The 20,441-nt window shown below is 39.7% G+C and overlaps 1 protein-coding gene across 2 annotated transcripts in view; it reads left to right on the top strand.

The window, feature by feature from the left end:
- Positions 1-20,441, top strand: part of EFCAB3 (EF-hand calcium binding domain 3) — an 88,465-nt gene that overhangs the window by 44,935 nt on the left and 23,089 nt on the right. For both annotated transcript variants that reach the window (XM_012519679.4, XM_071210918.1), the window contains 4 exons: positions 1,305-1,381; positions 8,713-8,856; positions 9,911-9,982; positions 11,035-11,155. In XM_012519679.4, the coding sequence (XP_012375133.3) occupies positions 1,305-1,381; positions 8,713-8,856; positions 9,911-9,982; positions 11,035-11,155 (414 nt within the window). The remainder of the gene's footprint in view (positions 1-1,304; positions 1,382-8,712; positions 8,857-9,910; positions 9,983-11,034; positions 11,156-20,441) is intronic.

Below are 20,441 nucleotides of genomic sequence, written 5' to 3' on the forward strand. Positions count from 1 at the left end.
ATTTATGAATGTGATTGTGGCTGAAAGGGGTAGTCTAGGGAGGTTAATTTTAATTGAAAGATAGCTAGAGGATAATCTAGGGACTGTATAACAGTGATTTTGGTAGTACATGAGGATTATGGTTAATATAAATACAAGAATGTTTTTCTAGTACAAGATATTACAAATATGGTGATACATGGGAAAAATACAACTAATGTAACTTACAGACTGTAGCTAACAGTTAATATTAGGAAGCAGATTTGGATCAACAGATAGAGCATCCGCCTACCACATGGGAGGTCCGGGGTTCAGACTCAGGGCTTCCTGACCCGTGTGATGAGCTGGCACATGGGCAGTGCTGATGCGCGCAAGGAGTGCGATGCCAAGCAGGGGTGTCCCCCGTGCAGAGGAGTCCCATGTGCAAGGAGTGTGCCCCATAAGGAGAGCCGCCCAGCGTGAAAAAAGTGCAGCCTGCCCAGGAGCAGTGCCACACACACAGAGCTGACGCAGCAAGATGATGCAACAAAAAAAGACACAGATTCCTGGTGCCACTGACAAGAATACAAGCAGACACAGAACACACAGCAAATGGACACAGAGAGCAGACAATGTGGGGCAAGGGGGAAGGGGAGAGAAATAAATAAATAATAAAACTTTAAAAAAAAACAGTTAATATTATAATATTTTTGTAACAAATTTAGTTTGTTTTTAGGATTAAATGAGATAAATGTGCCTGGACAGAATTTGTTAGAGTAATACTTCCATAAATTGTTAAGCTGCCTTTTGTCTGTTATTTTATTTTTTGAAGTTTAAATAAAGTTTGCTTTAAATTTTTTTAATTAAAATAAAATAGGGGAGCGAATGTAGCTCACGTGGTTGAGTGCCTGCTTCTCATATACAAGATCGTGGGTTCAATCCCCGGTACCTTCTAAAAAATAACAATAAATAAATAAATAATAAAATAGTTTTAAAAAAGAATAGTGTAAGGCTTATAGCCTTGAGCTTGGAAATCAGACAAACCTGGGTTTGAATGCAAAGTTTACCACTTATCATGTTTGATTTAAGACAAGTTATTTAATCCCTCCGAGCCTCAGTTTCCTCTTTTGTAAAATGGGTGAAATTAGATTTTTTTAAAATGTAGTAAGGGTGATTGGCGCCCTGTCCACCCTGTAGCTACTGGCAAGTCAGTGACAGGTTCCTTCGATGGTATGACTATGGGAATGTTATAATACTTAAAGACATTCCAGTCAGCAAAAACTGATGAATGGGACTAATATTTACATTCTCACATATGTACTGAATCTTTTCATATCTCTCCCCAGAGATAAAGATTTACCAGGAATTCTCCAAATCCAATTACAATGCAAAGAAAAGAAGTTGACCATGTCACAAATGAAAGGTAAGGAGAATCGTTCTCAAAATTCATATATAACAAAAGCCCCTTGATATATCTGATCATTTTCTTCTCTGACAGGGATCTGGGATTTCAAAAGGTGTCTGTCTATCCTATTATTTGAGAGGGAAAAAAAATTTTTTTTAATTCAATGTCCAATTTGTGGAAAGGGAAAGGGCTTTTTTCAAATGGACATCACCCTAGAGTTTAGACAGTCCTGGCCAAGTATTCTTATTCAAAGAACAAATTGTAAGTGTGTAAAAAAACAAATGCAAGATCAAATAGAAATCAAGTAAAGGAACAGTAGAAACACATCTGAAATCCCAGGATTTCTCCAATGAAAAAAATTATAATGGTAAAATTAGCTAAACTGGCTATAGTTTATTCATCTGAACAGCAAATATTGAAACAGAACAAATCAGACATAGTCCCTGCCCTGAGAAGAAGTCTAACGAGGAAGACAGATAGACCATGAATTTGTGAATGAATCATTTAAATTACAATATGACACATGTTATGATGGGGGAAGTACAGCATAGAAGTCTCCTAACTTGGTTTTGTGAGGGGAGGAGGAGTCCCAGAGAAGGCTGAATGAAGAGTAGGAGTAAACCAGGCCAAAGGAGCCGGGAGGAAACAGCAGAATCTACAAAGGAAAGGGAAAGAATAACACCTGAGAAAAAATAAAAGAAGTTAAGCATGACTGTATTTGGGTTCTAGGGAGGCTAATGCCAAACCTCTGCAAATTTGGAACCAATAGAGAAATCAACCCAAGGGGCAGGAATCAAAATAATCACCTTTATTGCTGGGAAAACTGGTTTGGAAAACACAAAGGAATGTCAAGATCAGATTTGCATTTATAAGTGTAAAACTGAGCTAAATGCCTTAACAAGAATAGTTTATGGTTTTATAAACATTTAGGATTTCTAACTTTTAGGTTTTTAAAGTGCCTTAATATACTTTGGTGCTTAACCCTCACAATTTTCCTATGAGATGTTAATTTATTATACAAATATTTATCGAACACTTCAAAATCCCCAGCATCTCCTCCCCATCATTACTCTGAATTGCCCTTGCTTTCTACTTCCCTCAGAGAAAACTGAAGCAATAAGAAAAATTTCCACAGACTTCCTCAACCAAAATCTGTACCTACATGCTCTGCCTTCCTCCTGGTGCCATAAATGAACTTTATACTCCCTCTGTTGTGAATAAGAACCCATCCCCTCTCACATATTCAAAGAAATTATCCAAGCTAGTATCCCTTCTCTCTCCAACATCAGTTTTTTCACTCTTCATTATATTACTCCTGTTATCATATAAGCACTGTTATTTTTCTCTGTTAAAAAAAAGTATCCTGATTCCATTTGCTCTTCCTGCTACTACAACATTTCTTTGCTTCCTTTTGCAGGAAAATGTTTCAAAAAAGAGATCTATACTCATCTTGAAAACCTCTTCTCCCACTCCTGAATATTCACACTGTTTTTTCCTACCTCGCTGGTCACTCCTTAGGCTTCTTTGCTAGTTTCTCCTCTTCTCCTGATTTTTTTTTTATTTGAGGTACTGGGGAATGAACCCAGGACTTCGTATGTGGGAAGCAGGCACTCAACCACGTGAGCCATATCAGTTCCTCTGAGTTGGTTTTTTTGTTTATTTGTTGTTGTTTTGTTTTTGTTTTTGGAGGTACCAGGGATCAAACCTAGGACCTTGTATGTGGGAAGCAGGTGCTCAACCTCTTGAGCCACATCTGCTTCCCCTGATTCCTATTTTTCTTTTTTTTAATATTTATTTCTCTCCCCTTCCCCCCTCCCATTGTCTGCTCTGTGTCCATTTGCTGTGTGTTCTTCTGTGTCTGCTTGTATTTTCATTAAGCAACTCTGGGAACCAATCCTGGGACCTTCCGGAGTGGGAGAGAGGTGATTACTCTCTTGTGCCACCCCAACTCCCTATTCTGCTATGTCTTCTTATTTTCTCTCCCCTGTGTCTCTTGTTGCATCATTTTGCTGCACCAGCTCTCCACATCAGCTGGCAGTCCTGTGCAGGGCAGCTTTCCCATGCTGGGTGGCATTCCCATGCAGGGTGTCACTCCTGCGCAGGGGAGGCATTCCCCCGTGGGACAGCACTCTGCATAGGCCAGCTTGCCCTCACCAGAAGTCCCTGGGCATCGAACCCTGGACCTCTGATATGGTAGACAAGAGCCCAATTGGTTGAACCACATCCATTTCCCCTGTGTCTCTTTTTGTTGCATCATCTTGCTGTGTCAGCTCTCCGTGTGTGCGGTGCCACTCCTGGGCAGGCTGTGCTTTTTTCATACAGGGTGGCTCTCCTTGCAGGGTGCCCTCCTTGCACATGGGGCTCCCCTACGTGGGGGATGCCCTTGTGTGGCAGGGCACTCCTTGCACACATCAGCACTGTGCATGGGCCAGCTCACCACATGGGTCAGGAGGCCCTGGGTTTGAACCCTGGACCTCCTATATGGTAGGCAGACGCTCTATCAGTTGAGCCATATCCGCTTCCCAGATTCTTCTTAATGCTAGAATGCCCCAGAGCTCAGTCCTGGTCCTCTTCTCTTCTCTTCTTTATCCCATTCACAAATACGGTGATCTCATATACGGTGCTATATCATCTATATATCAAAAATTCCCAAATGTATATGTTTCTCCTCAACACCAGGCTCATATATCAAACTGCCTTTTCAACATCTCTAACTGGATGTCTAATAGGCATTGCAAACTCAAAATGTCCAAAACGGAGCTCCTGATGTGTTCTTCCTACCCTTAAAACCTGTTCTGCCATTGATGATAATATTTCGTCCTCCTTATTGTTCTGAACAACAATAAGTCATCCTTAACTCCTCTCTCTCACTCACCTCCAAATCCACCAGGAAATCTTTTTGGCCCAACCCTTTCTAAGTATATCTAGAAATCAACCACTTTTACTATCTCTTCTGCTACAGCCTTGGTCTGAGGCCCTAGGATCTCTCAACTGCAGTAGCATACTAACTGATAATAGCTTCCCTACATCTGTGGAAATCTTCACAATATTCTATTATTGCCAGAATGATCTTCCTAAAGCAAAGTCATGTATGGAAACAAAGTGGGAGGGAACGGACCTAAGTAACTAAAAAACTTTTGAAACTGGAAGCCTAAAGACAAAAGGAACTGCACATAAATAACATACCTTAGTTCAGGGGTTCTTAACCAGGGATCTACAGACCCCCAAGAGGTCCACAGAAAGATTTCGGAGGGTCTGTGAGTTTGAATTGAAAAAAATCAACTTATTATCTTTATTTTCTCTGACCTCTAACTGAAATCTAGCACTTCCTTCACTTATGAATGTATGCAGTAAATAAATTACAGTAGTATTCATTTCACCTGACTGGAAAAGGGTCCATGGAACAAAAAAGGTTAAGAACCCCTGATGGTTTTAAAGTTGTCTCTCACAGAGGTATGGATTAACAATTCTGAAACTGCTGTACGTGTACACTAGAGTAGAACAAACAAGTAAATGGATGGTAGGTGGTGGGAGCCAGCTTTCTCACTGTTTGAGAAGGCAGTTACAATTAGGCAATTGGGGGGAGGCTAGAGTGAACAATGTGGTAGTGGATTAGAGTCAGAGACACCAATATGAACTCATGTTTAGTTTAATATAGATACAGATGCATAGATACAGAAATAATTACACATATGTGTATATACATGAGTAAGTATACACATACAGATGTTTCCTAGCTCTGTCTGATGAAAGGGCTTAGAAGCATTGACATCCCAGTAGAAACAAAAACGCCCAGTACTCAGATCTTGACATCTAATGCTTTTCTCCAATAAAAGAACCAGGGCTTCTTGGATAAATGGCTGATTCTAGGGTCGAGGCAGAAAATATGCAAGGTGAGCCTAGATCTTGTACTGTGAGAAAGTAAATCAGTGCTCAACAAACAAAAGCAGGTGATGGTAGCACAATATTCTGAATGTAATTAATATCACTGAACCGTGGTCTAAATGAGAAATTTCATGTTTTATATAAGCTATGACATTAGATTTTTTTTAAGAATGGAAGCATGTAAAGGAATCCAGAAGCCAGCCTGAAAGAGCTCACAACACCCAAAGCTCAAACAATTTGAGCAAAAATAAATAAATAAATACAACCCAAAGTATAAATTAAATTTTCATAAGTCCACACTGCTATAAATAACTAACTTTATAAAATGAAGAAGAAACAAATCTCTCTTAGAGAAGAATTCCAATTAATGTATGTAGATATTCTCTCCTCCAGGAGATGGAGCTTAAACACCCCACCCTCTGCCCCTCGAGTGCAGACTATGCTTGGTGACCTGCTTCCAAGGAGTAGAGTATGGGAAAGGAAAAGAACCTTTGTAGTGGAGAAACCTGACAAACACTCTCTCAGCCAGATAATCAGGAGTAACACCATCAGTGATAAGTCATGCGGGTAGCATGTACCTTGATTTGATGATGAGAGCAGCACTTCACTTCTGTAGTCTTCCTTTCAAAAACCTATAACTTGGGAAGCGGACTTGGCCCAATGGTTAGGGCGTCCGCCTACCACATGGGAGGTCCATGGTTCAAACCCCGGGCCACCTTGACCCGTGTGGAGCTGGCCCATGCGCAGTGCTGATGAGCACAAGGAGTGCCCTGCCATGCAGGGGTGTCCCCCGCGTAAGGGAGCCCCACGTGCAAGGAGGGCGCCCTGTAAGGAGAGCCGCCCAGCGCAAAAGAAAGTGCAGCCTGCGCAAGAATGGTGCTGCACACATGGAGAGCTGACACAACAAGATGATGCAACAAGGGGAGACACAGATTCCTGGTGCTGCTGATAAGGATAGAAGCTGTCACAGAAGAACGCACAGCGAATGGACACAGAGAGCAGACAACTGGGGTGGGTGGGGGGGAGAGAGAAATAAATAAAAAAATAAATCTTTTTTTAAAAAACCCATAACCCAGGGAGCAGATGTAGTTCAGGAGGTTGAGCTCCCACCTTCCACATGAGAGGATCTGGGTTTGGTTCCTGGTGCCTCCTGAAAAAAAAAAAAACAACAAATGGAAAAACCAACTCAGGGAAGCCAATGTGGCTCAGTGGTTGAGCATCAGCTTCCCACATACAAGGTTCCCGGGTACCTCAGAAAAAAAGAAGAAAAAAAAAACCCATAACCTCAGGCTAATTATGAGGAAAATATCAGAAAAAAACAAATTGAGGGACTTCTCCAAAATACTTGATAGTCCCCAAAACTGTCAAGGTCATCAAAAACAAGGAAAGTTATAGACCAGAAGAGGTTAAGAAGACACAATGGATAAATGTATATGGGATTCTAAAGAGAAAAAGGGCATGAGGGGAAAACTACTGAAATCAGAATAAAGCCTAGCCTGGAGTTTAGTTGATAGTACTACACCAATGTTGGTTTCTTAATTGTGACTAATTACCATAGTAGTATGAGATGTTAACGTTAAGGGAAATTTGGTAAGAAATTTACATGAACTCTCTGTATTCTTTGCAACTTTTCTGTTTCTCTAATCTAAAATAAAATAAAATAAAATTTAAAAAGATGACACCCCAACCCCATCATGTCACTTCTCTGACCTTGTCTCCTATTCCTCTGCCCTTGCTCACTCAGATCCAGCCACACCTGCATTCTTGCTTTTCCACCAACTTGCCAGGCCCTTAGGTCCTTTGCTCTCGTTCTTCCCCTGTTTGGACCTCTCTTCTCCCAGGTATCCACTCCTTGCCTCCTTCAAGAATTTGCTCAGCTCTCACTTACTTAATTCAGCAGCTAACCCCCTACTCATGGAAATCCCAATCCCCCTTCTCTGCGTTTTTTCTTCTCTTTAGTGCTTCCCACCTTCTAACACATTGTCCACATTTTTATTACTTTACCTAACAGCAGGGATCTTTGTTTAGTGCACTGATGTATCCTAAGCACCTAGAGCAGCATCTAGCACACAGAAGGCATACAATACATATTTACTGATTACGTTGCATGAATGAATAATACTAACATGCTAGAGATACTAAGAAAATAGAAGCAAGAGAACCTGTATCCAATCTTAGAGAAGCCTACGTTTTATCAAGAGAGAAAGATGTGAAACAACTTTTTGCACAATTATAGGGTAGGCATCATTATCTCTATAGGATTAATCACTCTCTTATAATACCGAGAAATGCTGACACTTGAACATAATATGAATTGTTTCATACAGGTGTCACTTGGGACATGCTTTGTTCTGAGTTTTTTCCTCATTTGCTAATTTTAGAAAATACATACGTCTAATTTTGGCTCCACTTAATGCCTTGAGTATTTGTTTGAAAAAATTTTCGATTACAATATTGTGCTACCACCACATTCTTTTGTTTGTTGAGCACTGATTTGCTTTTTTGTAGTAAAGATACTCTAGGCTCATCTTGTATATTCTGTGCCCCAGTCCTAGAATCAGCCATTTATCCAAGAAGCCCTGGTTCTTTTATTGGAGAATGGCATTAGGTGTCATGATCTGGATGCTGGGTGTTTTTTGTTGTACTGGGATGTCAATACACACATATAGTTTGGGTCTGATTTATTTTCTAATTACCACAAACTTAGATGCTTAAAAACACAAATTTATGATATCACAGTTCTGTAGGTCAGAAGTCTGGTTGGGCTTGGCTGGTTCCTTTTCTCCAGTTATTACAAGGCCAAAATCAAGGTGTCAGCCGGCCTGGCTCTTATCTGGGGGCTCTGGAGGGAAATCTTTTTCTAAACTCATTCAGATTATTGACAGAATTCACTTCTTGGAGCTGTAAGACTGTAAATAGCATGCTGGTTCTAAGCCAGGAGGCTTTCTCAGCCCTATGCTTAAGGCCACCTGCATTTCAGGACATACTGCCCCCTGCATCTTCAAACCAGCAATAGTGGGTCAAGTCTTTTTCATGCTTCGAATCTTTCTGACATCCTCTTTCGCCACATCTCTCTTATTTCCAGCCAGAGAAAATCCTCGGTGTTTTAGGGCTCATGTGATTAAACTGATCCACTCAGAGTATCCAGGATAATCCATCTTAATTACATCTGCAAATCCCCTTTTGCCATGTAACATAATATATTCACAGGTCCCAGGGATTAGGGTGTAGACATCTTTTGGGGACCATTCTCTCTACTACATTTACTTTTCACCAATTACTTCATTCTAATTCAAATCCTATGGAAGGACACTCTCCTTTATATGTCTTTTAAGTACTCATTTTTTCCTCAACACGTTTTCAGAACACAGTTTCCAATCAACTGTATTGTCTGCCCTAGTTCTATTAGCATATGAATTTCTTCTTGAATAACTGACCTAATAACTAACAATTCCATTTCCCAGCCTTCCAGGATGCCTACAATTTCTTTAACAAGGATAAAACTGGCTGTATTGATTTACATGGAATGATGTGCACTTTAGCCAAGTTGGGAATGAATCTAACCAAGCATGATGTCTATAATGAATTAAAATGTGCTGATATAGATCGTGAGTACTTTGACTTCTCTTTTTCTCATAAGTTTTTTTACCCTTTTTTAAATTAAAATTAATAGATCACAAAAAACATTACATTAAAAAACATAAGAGGTTCCCATATAACCCACTCCCCACCCCTCCATCTCATAAGTTTTTTTGCGAATGTGTGTGTGTGTTTTGCTGTTAGTGATTGCAAATACATGAGAAATAAACCTTTTTTATTTGCCAAAAGTATATAGATGTGTTTCCCTTTAAGGTTATCAGTGAGTTATGTGTACAAATTCTGAAATCAAATTAATGCTGAAAAATGGACTATTTGAAAAATCCTGGGTGAAACTAATAGTAACAGTCACATTTCAATGTCAAATTCAGGTTACTTGTCATGTTGTACATTTTGGAGGATGCCTTGAAATAACAGATACAAAGGCATTGATAATTTCAAAAAAAAAACCATGTTACCAAGAAAATACAAGCCCTTTGTTTCTATATGAATCATAATGGTACAAATCTTCCTTCCATCATTAGGGCCTGCCTTTATTGAATTTTAAATATCAGTGTTTTTGTTCATATATTTTAATCATATAGATGAAGTTTTTATTAACTGTTTAGACCGAGTGATTAGTAGCCCAAGGTGTATGGAATATATATTTAGCACATTATCTCCTCTTGCCTCTTTCAGCCCAACTACCGGTGCCTCATTTATTCAGCACCAGTTCCACATGTGATTCAATGTCACCAGTTAACTAAGAGTTTGTTTCCACTAACCTGGCCCAATTTTCCTATACTCTCCCTCTCTCTCTGTCTCTCAGACATACAAACACACATTTCTACCTACTAGAACTCACTATCCTTTCATTTTAGAAGAAATGGAGTATAACTTGGGGAGTTTATAATAGGAATAATAGGGATTGGTATGGAGTAGGAAGGCTGGGGTATTTCCTCGCAAAAATAAAATCCTCTGGTTTTTGTTAAATGGTCTAAGGATTTTCATTTTTATATTTAACTTATTATTCTGATAATTAAAATACATCTTATCCTTGTTCTGAGCCTTAGTTTTCTGTTGCAGGAGATGGGAAGGTGAACTTCTCAGACTTTATAAAGGTACTAACAGATAAGAACCGTTTCCTCAAGGCTGTGGGTGAGTAGACATGTTACTGAATAGATGGTAGTCGGTTAGTTGCTATTCACTGCACAGAAAACATTATTCATTTAGACCTTTAAGCAGGAGACAAATCAGGAAGTCACAATCTGGGCTGTAATTTATTTTTTTTACTGCTTCTCCAAAAAAAAAAAAATATTTGCTAAGCAAAGCAATTCAGGCAGCTTTTGAATTTTTACTTACAATCAAGTAGACACTGGAGCAGCCTCCTGCAAGAGATTGTTTTTGGTCTCTAATGAGTATGTTCAGAGAGTGACTGGCCTAGAAAAATTTTGTCTCCTTTTATAGTGTTTGAATTGCCAAATACATGTGTTTAGTTTGAGAAGGAATTCCTTTCACAAAAGAAAATATATTTTTAGGAATAAAGATGCTATCTCATGCAAATTTGAGGTATAGATAATTCATTAGTCCTGAAAAATGCCTTCCTCAACCTGATGAAGCAACTACTCTAAGCCAGAGCCGAAGAGTCTGCTAGAGGTTAAAGAGAACATGTTCTCACACAAGGTTATAAATAATACCTGAAATATTATTATTAATTGTTTATGAGTTTAATAAACTATCTTGAAAAATCCAGCCATTATTCATGTGTTCTACAATAAATACATACAAAATTCCAAATACTGTATAAAGTTATAAGCTTAGGATAAATAAAAGTTACTGCTTGCAAATATCACTATAGTAATGGGGGTTTGCCTGTAAACCAGAGATAATGTTTACCAACAAGTCCTTTACCCAGAAGAGCAGAATAATAGTCCTTAATACATAATTCATGTTCCTGTTGAAAGTATTACTATATTTCCTTAGAAGTTATTGAACTAAAATTATTATTTACAATCCATGATTATATTGTTTGTTCAGTAAATCAAAATGAACTTTCTACTAAGTGGAGCAGATTTTGAATGTTTTACTATAATTTTCTAGTCCCTAATTTGTTGTTAATATTGTAATTACTGAGTAAAGTCTCTTTATTTTCTTTTTTTTTCCTGATAATTTGTTCAGAAGGCATTTTGAATCTTCTATCTCCTCCTTAGCTCCAGAAAAGGAGACCAGTGTAGATGTAGTTGGCAGCCCTGGAATCCTGTTGTTTGAAATCCTATCAAAGCTTGTAGAGACTTCAGCCTTACACAGAAAGGCTATAATGGAAATAGTAAGGTAAGTGGCAAGGAAAAGGACAAAAACAACCTTCTGAGAAGGACTTATGAGAATATTAACAAGACAGTCATCTCTCACTAATATCCTATTCAACAGGATCTGGTCCAAAATAGAGAAGGTGTCTGTGCACATGTTCGCGTGCCACCAACTTGAGACCTTATTCCTCCATCCCCACAGTGCTACCCAGCTCTGAAATTCCAAGATCATCTCAAAGCCCCATTGGCCCAAGACAGCTAAAGAAGTTCTGCCTCTCCTACCCCAGGCCAGAGAATCCCAGGAGAACAGGACTTTTCCAGGGAGGATTTTAGGTGGACTTAGAAATCCACTTTGGAATAGAATTTGAAACCCATTCATGCTGGAAATACCAGCATGGGGTTCTCAATAAGTCTTCTGACTCTGGAATGAGGTAAAACAAATCTAGAGCTCCCAAGATAATCTTTGGACTGGAGCAGAGCCAGAATTAGACTTGAGAATAGAAGATAAGGAAGCATTCTAACACCCAAATTTTTTATTCCAGCAAATAACACAAAAGATACATTTCCTCAAACATACCAAAAAAAACACCTATTTTTATCATGGTATGATATAAGTTAAGCAAATGTTGCCATTATCAATCTTTTTAGCTCATACTCTTTAAAAGTTTTATGATACTTTACTCAGGGAGACTTAAAAATACAGAATGCCACCAACAATATAAAAAGATCCTTCTGCTCCTCAGTAGGCAGTCTCTTTATATTATCCTATATCTCTGTCAGATGTAGAATAGAAAGTAGATACAATTCTACTCTTCATTCTAATTCAAGGACATTTATTAAACACCTGCTGACAGTCCACAAATTTGACACATTGCTTAACCTCTTAGCCTCAGTTTCCTCATCTATTAAAAGGAGAAGAATTCCAACCTTATAGGGCAATTATGGGGATTATCTGCAGTAATGCATGTGAATTGCTTAGCAAATCTTAAGAGCTCACTAAATGTTAGCTGTTATTACTATGTAGAAGGAACTAGAATAAGCATGAAGTTTATATATTATCTAATTTACTCCTCACCTCCATAATAGGTATGTACTATTATTATCACCATTTTACAGATGAAAGCAAAGATCAGTTAAGTAATTAAAGAAGCAAAGGTCAGTTAAGTAACTTGTCTAAAGTATTGTGGTGCCTAGATTTTAGCACAATCTGATTCTAGAACCCATGCTCTAATCCACTGCTCTGTATTGCCTTTTACATCCAGGAAATACTCAGGAAATGTTAGCCACTGTTGTTTTTATTGTTATTATGGTTGTAGTTGCGATTTATCATAGAAACTTGTTCCTAAGGAGATAAAAAGGGTTTAAGACATGGTATTTGCATTTAAGGAGCTTAAAATCTAAATGGGGAGAAAAGCCATGAAAATGTAGATAACTAAATAAATATACAGAAGTGAAATAATACAAAATTTTTGGAGAAAAAGAGCGCTCACTGGGACACAGAGACTGATTACAGGCAGAAAGTTTATTGGGAAGCTCTCCCAATGGAGGGGGTCTGAAGAATAGACTTCAGCCCACTTCTGGAAAGGGGAGATTTGAATTTATATAGTACATTCCTAGGCAGGGAAATGATAGTCAGTGGGAGGGGGTTGAGAGTCTGAGGTGCAGGGGCCAATAGGAAGCCCTAGAGGTGAAATTTTTCCCTTGTATGGCTAGAGGGTAGTGGGTTAGGGAATTAGGTCTTCTTGGAATGCTGGAGGAGAAGGTGTTCCTTTGATCTACGAGGAGTAAAAGTTTTTATCTCCCTTTCATATGCAGGTAGTGGAGGTTTCCATCTCCCTTTCATATGCAGGTAGCAAAGGTCTTTTTCTCCCTTTACTTCCATTTCCAGGTGGTTTCTTTGTTCAACCTTTGAGGAAGAACCATACTTTCAGACACTAGACTATGAGGGAGGGAGCTTGTCTTTCCTCAGTGTATATCAGGCGGAAGTGAGTTACAGCTTATTATTGCAAACCTAGTGAGGGGGAACCTCTAACAAAAATATATTACATAACTGTCAAATAAGTGGCAGAGATCATTCATTTAACTTCCTGAGAAAGTGGATATGGTAGAATTTGATAGATATTAATATCATTAGTCACACCATTTATTGGGAATCCATTAAGTGCAAAGCTCTGAGCAAACACTGTGGAGCAAGTTGCTGTAAGGTTTATTGTGGGATCATGGGTTGAGGCACAACAAAGACTTTTAGCAAATGATTGCTTTGTTACTTACACAGCGCAAAGGGTCCAAAAGAGCTGGGGAAGAGATCCCATTATGGCTGGTCTCCCAGGAAGGCCAACTGCTTGGGTCAGGGTTGGTGGATGGCAGTTATGAGTGGGAAAGGAGAGGTAAATCTGTACTGTCCAAGGGCAGGGTATTTATATAACCAGGGGGAGGGGGCCCTGCCACCGAGAGTTCCTGCTCTGATAAGTAGCCAGGGCAGCTGGTCACCAGTTTCCAGGCTTAAGGTAAGATCAGGCCACTCCATTAGATCTAACATTCACCCACACACACACCTACCCTACCCCACCGCACACTCAGGCTGCAGAATTGAAAGATATTAAAACATCTGCATACAAAAGAAAAGGAGGGGGTTGGGGGAAGGGTAGGCAAGGGCTGGGAGACGGTGACTAGGGGACTGTGTGACTTCCATATCAAACACTTAACATATATTTGCTTTTGCCTGAATTATCTTACCCTAAATGGTTTCCCTGCTTCCACGTTTTGTTGCTGGATTTTCTCTAGGTTCTTGGCTATGTTACATAAATGAATTTAAAAACATGCCAGTTTAGTTAGGCCAGTAGTTTATTAAGCAAATGAGAGAAGAGAATAGAAATGGGAGAAAATAACAGATTACAGCTTCCCAGTTATACTTGCAGGCTGTTCCACACAGAAAAGGGAAAAGAGGGTCGATTTAACTTCTGTGCTTGCTTTTTTTTTTAAGATTTATTTTTTTATTTATTTCTCTCCCCTTCCCCTCCCCCACTCCCCCACCCCCCAGTTGTCTGCTCTCTGTGTCCATTTCGCTGTGTATTCTTCTGTGACCGCTTCTATCCTTATCAGGGGCACCGGGAATCTGTGTTTCTTTTTGTTGCGTCATCTTGTTGTGTCAGCGCTCCGTGTGTGCGGCACCATTCCTGGGCAGGCTGCACATTCTTTCATGCTGGGCCATGTTTTTCTGCCAGGTCCCAGATTTGTCTTTTCATTCCCTAAACTAGCCTGCTTCAATTTTACTTCCCCTCCCTGCCCCACGGTCCACTGGCAATACTCTCTATGCCTAGCTGACTACTTGACTTCTAGGAACCAAATGATCCTTTTAAAATATTAAGTCAGATCATGTCACACCTCTGCTCAAAACCCTCAAAACCCTCCTATTTGCCTCAGAGTAAAGGCAAAGTCTTACAAGGACTTACTGGGTCCCCTTCATGATCCGAATTCCCTTTTGACCTCTTTGACTTCATCTCCTGTTACTCTGCTATAGGCATGTTACTTGCTGTTCGTCAAATATACTAGACATGTCCTACCTAAAGGCCCTTGTGTAAGAAATGGAGATTAGTTTAGTTTTCACATAGAGGAAGAAAATATTAATATAACCTGGCACTCTATCTCCCACTCCCAGGTTAAGCAGAAACAAAGAAAACCAGCCTAAGCCAGTCCTATAGCCAGTAAAAAGGATGCACAAGAAAGAACTAAGTCACTACCAATTCAGCACTAAATTCCATTCCTTATTTGGTAAAAGCTGAAATGGTTGGAATGTAATAGGAGAAATGGTTAATCAAAAACTGGAAAAATTGTGCAGGAAATTTAGACTTCTCAAATAGGCTGTAACCTCTGACATGTCCTATCTATGGAGAAATAGAGGAAGGGCTTGCGTGCTAGGCTTAGGGGTATAAATTGTGTCATCTTTCTTTGTTCAGCCATGTTTTCTGTTTGTGCACCCCTTTTTGCAAGATTGAGAATAAATTCTTTTCTTCTCCATAATCGGGTAAGCCTTATTTTCTTCCAGAAGAAAATTTCTTTCTTGCACTTGCATTTGCTGTTCCCTCTACCTGGAATGCTATTCCTTCTATCTGGAATGCTCTAACCCCAGATATTCACTTGACTTACTCTCTCCCCACCTTCAGGTTTTTGTTCAAATGCCATCTTTTCAAGAAGGCCTGCTCCAACCACCCTATTTAAAATTGCAACCCTCCTAGCACTTCCTGTCTCCTCTTCTCTGCTGTATTTTTCTTCATACTATTTATCACCTTCTAATATACTATGTAATTTATTTATTTTCTTTTTGGTTTTCTCATTCTAGAATGTAAATTCCATGAAAGTGGGGATTTTTTTGTTGTTGGATCTGTCTCATTCACTGCCATATCCCCAATGTCTAGAAAAATGCCTGGCACATACTAGATACTCAGTAAATATTAGCATAAGGATCTTGTTTAATCCCCAAATCAACCCTGTAAGGGAGGCTCCAATATCTACATTTATGGGCAAGGAGAATGAGGTAGAGAGAAAATCATTCTGAATTTCCAGCCTAGATTTCTCTCTAGAGTTTCCATCTGCCTACTGGACATCTCCATTTGTTTTTTAGTTTTTCTTTTTTGTGAAATTTTTTTATTTTTAAAGATACTTTTTTTTTTTTAAGATTTATTTATTTATTTAAATCCCCCCCTCCCCCGGTTGTCTGTTCTCTGTGTCTGTTTTGCTGTGTCTTGTTTCTTTGTCCGCTTCTGCTGTCGTCAGCGGCACGAGAAGTGTGGGCAGCACCATTCCTGGGCAGGCTGCACTTTCTTTCACTCTGGGCGGCTCTCCTTATGGGGCGCACTCCTTGCGCGTGGGGCTCCCCTACGCAGGGACACCCCTGCGTGGCACGGCACTCCTTGCGCGCATCAGCACTGCACATGGGCCAGCTCCACACAGGTCAAGGAGGCCCGGGGTTTGAACCGCAGACCTCCCATGTGGTAGACGGACACCCTAACCACTGGGCCAAGTCCGTTTCCCAAAGATACTTTAGATTACATAAATGTTACATAAAATATGTAAAGGATTTCCATATGCCCCATCCCCTCCCTCTCCCACACTTTCCCACATTAGCAACATCTTTCATTTAGTATGGTACATTTGTTACAATTGATGAACACATATTGAAGCACTGCTACTAATCATGGACTATAGCTTACATTATAGTTTACACTCTGCCCTGCACAATTTTATAAATTATGACAAAAAGTACAGTGGCAATGTCCCAAAAAATACCCCCATGTTACACCTATTCTGCCCTCTCCCTCCTCTCAGAACCTCTAGTGGTCACTGCTTTTATATAAATGATAAAAGTTCTTCCACTGCTAGAATAATAATAAGTCTATAATAGAATAATAATAAGTCTGCTTTAATCCGTTGTTCATTCCCTAATCTTGAAAATTTGGGGATGGTGATGCCCATTCTGTTTCTAAGTGACAGAGGGGCTTAGATCCCATGGGGAAGAAGGATGGAACTATCTTGCTTGCAGTTGCAGGCACTCTCTGTTCCTTGGAATGGGCATTGTCCATCATCATCTCCTTGTTAGTTGTCCTGGGTGAGTCCAATGAACTAGAGAGTAGGTGTTGCAACTCTGCTGAGATTCTGGGCTCAACCAGCACATGAACAGACCAAAGATTTAAGTATCTGGGACATATATTTAACAAGTATAGTGCTAATTATAAGTTCAAATGAAAGGGGCAGAAAAGCCATGTGTAGGGAAACTAGAAATGAGTCTAACTCTGTTATACCAGGGAGATAACTTTCAAAATAAGGTCCACTAACAGGGTGCTGAATTCCTGATCTTGTCTGCCCTGCTTGTAGTATCTAGATGGACATCTCCATTTGGAAGTCCCACAGTCACCTCAAACCCTAAATATCAAATCTTAATTCATGTCATCTCCCCACTTCTACTTCCAAATCTCAGTGAATGGCTCTATCATCTCACTACGTTTACCCAATTGCCAGAGCCAAAGGTCCAGCACCGTCCTGGACTGCCGTTCTCCCATGCCTCATGTCTAACTAATCACTAACTCCTATCTATTTTACTTCCTAAACATGCCTCAAATCCACATACTTTTCTATATCCTCACATTGACTAGGTCACTATCTTCCCACACCTGGATTACTGCAATATCCTTGTATTTGTTTGCCGAAGGGCTGCTGATGCAAAGTACCAGAAATCCGATGGCTTTTTTAAAGGGTATTTATTTGGGGTAAAAGCTTATAGTTACAAGATCGTAAAAAAGTCCAACTCAAGGCTGCTTTCTCACCAAAGTCAGTTGCCACCTGTAAAAGCAAGGTGGTCGCAGATCTTGAGCTGTTTCTGCCTTCCCCTCTGGACTTCCTCTTCCTCTTGAGGCTTCTGGCTTAAGTGAAGTCCTCTCTCTCTCCTAGCATAGAGCTTGTTTCCTCCCAGACCTTTTATATTAGTCTCAGCTCTCTTCCCTAGGTCAACTGTAAACTTTTGGGCAAAATGGTTCATTTTTCCCAGGGCTTTAGGTATTTGCACTTTCTCCTTTCTGTCACATGGCAAGATCAAAAAATTACAAAGCTTGCTCTTCTGTGTGTCTTTTTTTTTCCTTTTTTTTTTTTGTGTGTGTGTGTGTATGTGTGTATGTGTGTCCATTTAAATCAGACCCAGCTAGGGGACAGGAACTCAACCTGAATCACCTAAATCATACCCTCTGACATAGTCAAATCAAATGCCCTAATCTTAACAGGTAATCTAATCAAAGACATCTTAGCTGAATTTAATGCAAAGGGTATCACACCCAGAGGAATAGTTTAAAGATAATCTTTTTCTTTTTGTGATTCAAAAAATTACCTCAAACTGATAAAATTCTCCTATCTTGTCTCTCTACCTCCATTCTTGCCTTCTCTGCCCATTTTCTACACTGCAGCCAGAATTATCTAAATTCAGTTGGAAAATATTTATTGAGTCCCTACAATGCCCAGCACAAAGTTAATCACACAATTTACCCACTAAAAACCCTATGATGACTTCTTATATTGCCTCCAAAAAAGTTCAGACCTAGCATGACATTTTCAAAGTCCTTCAGGATCTATCTTTGCTTAGCTCTCTAGTCTCATCTCTTGCAACTTCCCCTATCACACTTTAAATTGCTCCAGGTCCTAAAATATTCCATGCCCCCTTAAATCCAGGCTTTTGTCTGGAACATTCAGTCTATTTATATCCATTCCCTAGGCTGCTAAACTAGGTATCCTAAAACAATGGAAAGTTATTCTCTCTCAGTTTTGAAGGCCAGAAGTTTGAAATCAAGGTGCTGGAAGGGCCACGTTCCCTCAAAAAAAAAAAAAACTTTCCTTTCCTCTTCCAACTTTTTACAGCCCCATATGTTTCTTGGCTTGTAGCAGCAAAACTCCAATCTCTGCCTCCATCTTCACATATCCTTCTTCCCTGTGTGTCTCAAATCTCCCTCTCCTCTTTTTATAAGTATACCAGTTCTTGGAATTAGGGGGGACACTAAATCCTGGAGATCTCATCACAAGATCCTTAATTACATCTACAAAGACCCATTTTCCAAATAAGGTCACTTTAGCAGGTACCGAAGGTTAGAACTTCCTTTTGGGGAGACACAAATTAACGCACTATACTTCTCTATGCTTAGCTGACTCCTGCTCACCCTTTAGGTCCCGGTTAGAAGTCATTTCCCTGTGAGGCTTTCTATGACCCCCAAATCTGGGTCAGGTTACCCTCCTAAATGCTTCTCTTTCCCTGTCATAGAATATATTCATATTGCCCTATTGAAATTATATGTTTAATTGACAGCCTTTTTCATAAGATTATGAGTTCCAGAAAGACAAAAACCATGTCAGGCTTTTTGTCATTGTTTTCCCAATACCTAGTACAAACATGGAATATACTCAACACTTAATACTTATTGAACATCATACAGCTACGAAGTATCTGATTCAGTAGTCCAACAAGAGAATGTTGTGAAAAAAAGACTTAAAAAACACACTGAAATGCTCAAACTGCAGCATTTGAGATTGGATGATTAGGGACTAACAGAAAAATGATGGTAGAATGGAGTTGGGAGAACTGTTGGGGCAAAGGAAGTTTTTAGTCAAGATGTATTTGAAATGATACTAAGGCAGCTAAGTGGAAATGTTCCCTGATAAGTCTGAAATGAAGAACTAAAAACAATAGAAAAAAAAAAAGACAGGTGAAGATATAAACTTAGAAACCATTACTATAGAAGAAACTACTTAAGTCATAAAACTGAGTAAGATCTGAAAAAGGAAGAGAGAGAAAAGAGGACTGAGGATGGACCCATAAGGAATTCCCATATTTATGGAATGGAAGGCAAAAGAAGAGTCAGCAAAGGAAACATTAATACTCTAGGAAAGAGCCAGGTTAGTGTGGGATCAGAGAAGCCAAGGCCACAGAGAAATTCAAAAGAAGGCAGATTTCCCACCAGGCTTAAATGCTACAGAGAAGCCAAGTAAAATGAGGACTGAGAGGAGAGCATTAGATCTGGCAGTAAAGAAATCATAAATGACCTTTGGTTATTTATGGAAAGATGGAAAGAAAGAAGGAAAGATGGGGGAAAGTCAGATTTAGAAGGTTAAAAAAGTAGCAGGCAAAAAACAAAAAAGAAAAGAAGAAACAACAACAGAAAAAGCAGTCAGAGAGAGAGGTAAGACAGTGCCACAGGAGCAAGAAGCTGAAATCAATAGGACCTGGAAGAGAAGGGAGGTACCATCAGATGATGCCATGTGCCTTGCCATGTGGTAGAGGAGCCAAGGATTGCCAGCAGCCAGTCTGTGGGAAGAAAGCATCACTTTGATGTGCCTTGATTTGCACATTCCAACAACCTCAAACTCTTAACTTCTGAAATTCTTTCAAACAGAGCCAAATAATAAGAACAATCTGGAAATCAGTTCTACTAAGAAAGTATATATAGGGAAGCAGATGTGGCTCAAGCAAATGGGAAGCAGTTATGGCTCAAGCAACTGGGCTCCTGTCTACCATATGTGGGGTCCCAGGTTCAGTTTCCAGGGCCTCCTGGTGAAGGTGAAGCTGGCCAGAGAGCTGGCCCACACCACCAACTGACACAACAAGATGATGCAACAAAAAAGAGACACAAAGGAAAGACAGTAAGAGATACAACAAACCACGGAGCTGAGGTGGCTCAAGCAATCGGGTGCCTTTCTCCCATGTCAGAGGTCCCAGGATCAGTCAGTTCCCAGTACCTCCTAATGAGAAGACAAGCAGACACAGAAGAACGCACAACAAA

The sequence above is a fragment of the Dasypus novemcinctus genome, chromosome 21 (genome assembly GCF_030445035.2).
Source record: "Dasypus novemcinctus isolate mDasNov1 chromosome 21, mDasNov1.1.hap2, whole genome shotgun sequence".
In the NCBI taxonomy this organism is placed as follows: Eukaryota; Metazoa; Chordata; class Mammalia; order Cingulata; family Dasypodidae; genus Dasypus; species Dasypus novemcinctus.